At 54.7% G+C, this 7,127-nt stretch overlaps 2 protein-coding genes across 3 annotated transcripts; both read right to left on the reverse strand.

Annotated features, from left to right (window-relative positions):
* Positions 1–5,423: 5,423 nt before the first annotated feature.
* Positions 5,424–6,453, reverse strand: PV07_05721. 2 transcript variants are annotated; one of them, XM_016392634.1, is made up of 2 exons: positions 5,919–6,453; positions 5,424–5,799 (listed from the first exon to the last, which is right to left on the reverse strand). In XM_016392634.1, exons 1-2 carry the CDS (start codon positions 6,268–6,270, stop codon positions 5,789–5,791), a joined length of 363 nt encoding a protein of 120 aa, XP_016250153.1. In that variant the 5' UTR covers positions 6,271–6,453; the 3' UTR covers positions 5,424–5,788. The 2 variants fall into 2 exon arrangements, with proteins under 2 accessions (XP_016250153.1, XP_016250152.1); XM_016392633.1 differs by having other exon boundaries at positions 5,424–5,861.
* A 154-nt stretch (positions 6,454–6,607) lies between these two features.
* On the reverse strand, positions 6,608–7,082 carry PV07_05722 (uncharacterized protein; the record flags this gene model as incomplete). Its single annotated transcript, XM_016392635.1, has 1 exon — positions 6,608–7,082. The coding sequence occupies one exon, from the start codon at positions 7,080–7,082 to the stop codon at positions 6,759–6,761; it is 324 nt and encodes a 107-aa protein (XP_016250154.1). The 3' UTR covers positions 6,608–6,758.
* Positions 7,083–7,127: the final 45 nt, after the last annotated feature.

Raw genomic sequence — 7,127 nt, forward strand, 5'->3', positions numbered from 1 at the left:
TAGCCTGGAGTCGTTGTCATTGTCACCACCGTCACTCGAGGTTGCTGATGGGGCGTGCGGGCGTACTGTTTTGACTTTTCTCTCGAATAAGACAGCGCCTTGATCGACGGGGTGTAAGAGGGCACCATTCGGTCGAGAGCATTGTTGTCTGGCTTGTACTTGTTTGCAGAAAGGGATGCGGCATGGAAAGGGAGGCCGCTGGCCACGCCGGCCCCGATCCACCAGACCCTCGGAAGGTGTTCCATTGCGCCTGCTGTTGGTCGTGGCCCGAGCGCATCCAGGACCACCTCGACGCAACTTTCCCAGAGCCACGAAAGGAAGAATTCCGTCGTCACCGAACCAGCGCCCTCGTCCTCGCCTCCTACGTCTCGACCGGCAAGGAAGTCTTGGAACTCGCGGTCGGGAGACCTGAAATTCCGAAGAGCACTCGACACGAAAGCGGGCATTTCGCCGCCGGCCCGCAACTTCGGGAGAGGGATCCTCTGCACCTGGGAAGGGGACACAACGATGGCATCGCTGCTGATATCTGTGAGGTTCACCACCACGATAGGCCCTTCGCTCGCGCAGGCCTTCATTTTCTCCGTACTGAGACCGCGAAGAAAGTCCTCGTGGCCTCGGATCCGATGGATCTCGGCCAGACACTCTTCCATCCGGTAAGCAGCGTTTCTGCGCATTTTCATTTGGCCCTCGCCAATGTTGGAACCCTCCAGCATGGGTTGCAGGTATAGCTGGTTTCTCAAATCTCTGTATCTCTCGGCCAAGTCGGAGCAGGTCGCCTCCAGAGTCTTGAGATCGTCGTGATTGTCTATTGTATAGCCGATCAAAATTGCTTTGCCGAACTCCAGCTGCTGCAGTGCCTGCTCAACCTGATCTCCTCGGAGTAGTATGGAACACACGTCAGCTGCGAGACTGGAAGTCTCAATGACGGCCTGTTGCTGATCTTTCCGGCTCAGATATCGGCCACATACCATCGGAAGGAGCTCCATGGCATTTTCTGCTAGAGTCTTCATTTCATCCCAAGCCCCTCTCTGTTGTAAGATCCTGATGGCGCGGCGAGACGCCTGGACACGCCTCAGAGGATAGGCCGACTGCATGGTCGCCGCCTCTTTGAAATATTCCAATGCGGTATCCAGGTCGTTTGGGAGATGCAACAACGAAGAACGGACGACCGACATGTTTCCCAGATTGAGAAGTTGGCTTGCTCGATCAGGGAGACCCCCTGGAGACGACAGGGACTCCTCTGTGAGTTTTATGGCCTTTTCCAGATCCCCTGGTGCTTCTTTCTCTCGAAATCGCCAAAGGTAGGAAAGTGACAAGTTCGCCAACCAAGTGTTCCGAAAGGGATTGTCCGTTGACAAACGATGAGCTTCTTCACCACACCGGATGGCCTCGTCGATGTCTCTTCCACTTGTATCTCGGTCGGACCGAATCCTCAGCCCGTTTCCAAGGCCATTGCAGTACCTCGGAAGGTCTGCGTGGCCCTCGGGCGTTGTGTTGACAGCAAGCCTACTTTTCTGAATGGCCTCATCAACGTCTGCAAAGTCCAGTTCGCGCTGAAATCGGGTCATGAGGAGGAAAGAGAGATTGTTCAAGTACGCCGCATAATCTGAAGCGTTGGATCGCTGGGGGTCCGTGACGGCTCGGAGCTTCTCGATTGCGGTGTTCAAGTACTCGCTCTCCCCAGTCAGCTCAAACCTGTGCCCGAGTTGATTGGCAAGATTGTTGGTTCTCCGTGGAAAGCTCGGATCATCCGGCGGAGTCAGCCCAAGAGACCTTTCAGTGTATTGAAGGGCGTGCTCCAGGTCGGTCGGATTTCCCAATTTCTCAAAGCGCAGTTCGTAGGACAGACCTAGGTTGTTCAACCATTTCGGTCTATCCCCATACCCCTCCCCTATATTGTTAACCGCAGCCTCGCCATTTAAAATCGCCTCGTCGAGATCTGCCGGGGTTCCGACGTGCTTGTAGCGGTTCGAAAGTGCCTGCGCGAGCGAACCAAAGAAATGCGCACGGTCAGACGGCGGCAATGTCGCCTCCTCCAGAGCCTGCCTCCCGTGGCCCACGCCCAGGTCCAGATACCGGTTCTGCTTGTCGTGTTCAAACAGCTGACCATACAGCTGGGCGAGACCTGCTCGGACGAAGAGTTTGGTACGTCCGTCAGCGGCCCGGTCCCGGAGGATCTGCTCGCTCAGGTCGATCGCATCCCGGAGATCCTGTGGATTGTCGTCCATTTGGTACTGCTGGAATTGGCAATTACGAAGTGTCTCCAGGTTTTCGATGTAGACGGGGTAAAGGGGGTGAGTAGGGGGGATCAGCTCTCTTGCCCTGGCCATATTGGTGAAAGCACGAACAAGGCTTTCGCGGCTTGGGTTGAGGGAGCACCACTCGAGGCTGAGTGCAGCCAGGATCATCCTTCTTTCGGCCAACTTTGGGTTATCCATTGGGGTTAACAGGACACTTTGGCTCAGGAGGTCGAGTGTCTCCTCTAAACGCTCCTCATGTCCCAGCCGAAGTAGGCGCATGGCAGCAAAGTAAGCTTCATTGGCACGTTCAGAATCGGGCTGCACGTTGGTAGTATTTGCAGTCGACATGACCCCAGACTAGAAGGTTGATTGTTCACACAACGCGGGAGGACCTTGACGTTATTCAAGACGATACTTGGGGATCGTTAGCTGTGTCCAAAATCTGGCTCAACAGCTCTCTTGGGCTGCGGTGCCCAGGGAACTTGGTCGACCACGCACAGGGCCACCGATGCGCCAAACCGGTCAAGCAGTCTCAGCCTCAACACCGTCGCTCGATCCAAACAACCAATAATCGTCAGACGGCAAATTTCATCGACGCATTGCTGCCTAATAAGTGCCACGTGCTGTGTGACCTTGATAGCCTCGAGAATTCGAGCGATCTCGATCGCGCACAACACCCATTTATATGCATATCAAAATCTCGGTCTTGATACGGGACCAAAGAAACAAATACAGCTGAGTTGCAGCCGGTATAAAGTCCAGGCTGGCCCAGAGAACGATGTCAATACTTTCGATTAGGGTCTGGTATTCAATGCTTCTCGCACTGCATCGTGAAAGCACACCGACGCCTCAAAATAGCGGTACTTAACAACAGAGTCCGGACTGGCAGATTCACGGGGGCATTTAAAGACTTGAAATCGTTCTGCACCCCTAGCACTTCCATCCTGCTATAATCGTCTTCGACGCTCTGACTTGTGCGACCATTTCCGTGCATCTTGTCGGAATCAATTTAGTCAACATCGTTGGGCCGAAGGAGAAATGGTATACGAATTGTACTGTAGCGAAGATCATCGTCATCCACAGCTTCGGCTTTGCGGCTGCAGCCGGTCGAGATCGACCACGTCAACTGTTCCAACTTCGACAGACTCGTCCTTTCAGCAGGCGCTGGTCTGGCTGGATCAGCTAAATGGCGAAGATCAACCGGCTCACTCGACAGGAACAACAATAAAGTCTCTCTCAACGGTTTCGCATGACATATTCCTCGCGGCCAACTCACTTTCAGCCCAGGTAGTGTAAAACCATGTAGCGAACGCCCCAGGACTTCACGTCGTCCCTGCGGGAGTTCGATCCCGGATGACCTCGAGACCAGAGAGATTTTGCCCACGGCGTTGATGTCGAAGACAGACACGTAGACCGTCTCGTAGCCGTCGTTGAGAAGCGAAATGACGATTCGATCCCCTTCGGTCAAAGAGCCGGCGCCGTCCTGCCCAAGAACTCTGCCTGGCGAGGACTGGTCTCCCACCAGCTGCACCGTCACTTCGACACGGTGCTGAAGGATTTCGTCGGTCGCCTCGTGTTCGAGTGACAGCAGATGCTGGGCGCGGGCGAGCTGTTCGGCTGACTTCAACAGCTGGGCCACCTCCTCCTCAGAGGGGGTTGAAGGGGTTGCTGTAACGGCGAGGCCATGATGGCTGCGAAGGACGATGTCATTCGCCTCGTGGCAGAACTCAGCCAAAGTGAAGTCGTTCTCGTCCAGCTCTCGCCTGCGTATAAACCTTGAGCCCTGTACCATGTCGTCCAGCCAGGGGAGTCCAGTAGGGAGTGTGACAGGCCACTTGGGGAGGGTTTCGTGACGGATAAACGCCATGGCGCCCTCGTCGGGGAGTCGAGTTGCTTGAGGCCCCGTGAACGACAGCCGTGTCGTCGCCTTGAACGCCGTCACTTCTGTGATATGCGCCTCTGCCAGTTGCTCTTCGGCCAGTATTTCCTTTGCCCCCAAGGGCATGACGGCGTAAACATTCCCTTGGTTCACCCCCGACACGCGGCCGGCTTGGATCACGGCGCCGTCGGCTTCATTCCGAATGTGATATGCCCCGGAGATGCTTTCCTGCAGCGAAAAACGGTGCCGGTTCACGGGCCCGTCGGCGCGGGGGTGCTGATACGGAAAACGGACGTTGACGAGCTCCTTGACCCGCAGCATTGTCGTCCACCAAGAAATCCCAGAGGCACTGCCTTCCGCCATGGCCAGGACGAGGGCTTCCGTCATCGCCCCGCGCCACTCTCCCTCTGCGTTCTGATATTCCCAGGCGGTCTCGTTCGCCGCGGCAGCCGCGATGCGGATCGCCCATGGATTCCCCTCGGCCTCCGTCTCCGTTCGAACCTGGTCGAGATGCTTGAGACGGTCGACGTATTTGGACACGTCGTGATACTGCACTTCCGAGAGACTTCTCGCCGTGGCCGACGCGCCAAAGTCGGGGTCGCGGACCATGTGCCCCGCGTAACAGCAGTCGAGGATGATGGTGGCATTCTTGGTCTTCGCGGTCATTTCCCACACCAGACACGACAGTTCAATGTCCAGAATGCCGCCGAAGTCTCCTTTCGCCGTCGTGTCTTCAAAGTCCATGGGTACAATGAACTGGTACCGCCATGGTTGGGTCGCGCCCAGGTTTGATATGTCTCTGGGTTGGTCCCTGGGCGACTCGACCATGCCCCCGTGGCCCGAGTAGTAAATGACCACGCAGTCTCCTTGGTGAATACTGTCGATAAGTTGCCGCCATGCTTGTAGAATGCCGTCCCGGGTAGCATCGGCTCCACAGCACTCGGCTGTATCAAAACCCAGGGTGCGCAAGACTCCCACCACCATTTCAACATCACGCAACGGGCCTTTAAGTCTTCCAAAGGGGCTGGCGATGAGAAGAGCTTTCTTGTTTGGCATCTTGTTCGACGACGGAATACAGAGCTCTTATCCAGTGTAGTTCTGCCCACACCGACAGTCAGTCGATAGATTTTCGTAGTATCTCCTTGACGATGACTGGAACCTGGTGCCGGTCGAAATAAATGTGTCGCTACATCAGGGAGCAGTCAGGTACGTGGTATTGAGGTGAAAGGAGGAGCAGAAATCGGCGGGGGAACTCATGTGCCCATGATCGGGCAGGGTGTATACGAAGACCACCTGCAACGCTGCTCCAATGAGGTGTCTCTGCTATCGGAGTGTCTGCCTAACTGCTTTCCGCGAGTCTCCTTCTAGGGCACTTCCTCGCCTCGTCGTGCATCAGCGTTTCCATATATTCAGCCATGTCGTGTCATGACCTTTTCTATGTGATACCCTATCACGCCCTGTACCATGACACTATTCCTGCCTAGCAGGATCGCGACCTTCTCAGTCTTTTTCGCTCTCTATGGCTTGATCTCCTTGTCCAGAATCAATCCACCCCTTTTCCATGCGCCGTACTATCAAATAGCCTAGCCCTATGCCGAGTTATTTCTTCCTTGTCTCTGCTGTTGTCTTCTTGGTATTATCTTCTGATCTGGTTTCGCTGGTCTTCGCTTTATTTTTCTCCTTTAGCTCAGGGTCGCAGTTCTTGCACCCAGTTCCCGGCAGGGGCAAGAAGCACGCGCATCCTTGGTGTTAGTCAGTACGGTAGATGCCCAGGTTTGGAGAGGCAAGAATGCCCTCACCTTTTTTGGCTATCATACGCTCCCTGAAGGCCTTCATCTCCTCTTCGGTCAGCAGCTCGTCCCCGTCTGACTCTTCCTTGTCCTCGTCGTCCTCGTCGTCGAGGATTTCGTCCATGAAGCTGTAGTCGACGCAGCATTTGTAGCAAACAGTAAGCTTGTGGGCCGAGCAGATCATGCGTCCATCGGGCAATTGCTCGGCTCCATCCGACTCCTCCTTGTCATCGTCGTCGTCGTCGTCCTCGCCGAGGATTTCTTCCATGAAGCTGTAGTCGACACAGCATTTGTGGCAAACGGTCAGCTTATGGGCCGAGCAGATCATGCGTCCGTCGGGCAATTCAATGGAATCTGCCATTTTCGACAGCTTGATTCCGACTCTGTGACCTCTTCGTGTACTGGTGTTGGTTTAGGGATAGTACCGAGTCCACGAGCTCAAGTTATTGTCAACCCAGAGATAGAAAAGTGGAAAATTCCTCAGGTTTGAGACCTCACGGTGGAAGAGGGCGGTGAAGACGCGCCAAACGAGGGGCATTGGCGATGTGCCCACGCATGATCTTCAGGTCGCCAACCAAAATCCGGGGCTGCATCTTGGTAATTAATTAGTAATTATTCCCTTTCCATATCAGGCTCAGCCTCAGCGCGAGCTGCTCGGCCTGCTCAGGCCGGTGCTCACTCTGCTCATCCTTCCCATCAGCAGTGTTGTGAAAATAGATTTCATAAATACAGCGTCACATTCCTGACCTGTTTATTTCAGTATTATAGATGTAATCTTTCCAAAGTTCCTGGGAGCCAAGGAGCTAGTTTATTAGCGTTTTCCTAGTAAACTAGTTCGTGGTTGACCCTTCAGGAGGCATAAAAACCTGCCTGATTTGACGCCCAATAGGCCTGTGTGCCTTGAGAATAGGGCCCTATCTGAGGGCCTATCTGCGTGCCAATCTGCGTGCCAATCTGCGTGCCAATCTGCAGTTGCGACTGTGCCTGTGAATAGGCTAGAAATGGCGGTAGAGATAGGTTGGCAGCAGGACTAGGCGCAGATTCTATAGAAGATTGCTGGTCTGCCATGTCTTCTGTCATAATTGCTGTAGCGAGGTCCTCCGCCGCAATGCCCTGTTCGTGTTGTTCCTCTTGTTCCTGCGCGATCTCTCTATCGCGATCGTTTTGTGCCATTGTCGCGCGCCGATCGATCGTCTCGCGCCGTCGAAGGGCGATCTC

The sequence above is a fragment of the Cladophialophora immunda genome (genome assembly GCF_000835495.1).
Source record: "Cladophialophora immunda strain CBS 83496 unplaced genomic scaffold supercont1.3, whole genome shotgun sequence".
NCBI classification, from domain to species: Eukaryota; Fungi; Ascomycota; class Eurotiomycetes; order Chaetothyriales; family Herpotrichiellaceae; genus Cladophialophora; species Cladophialophora immunda.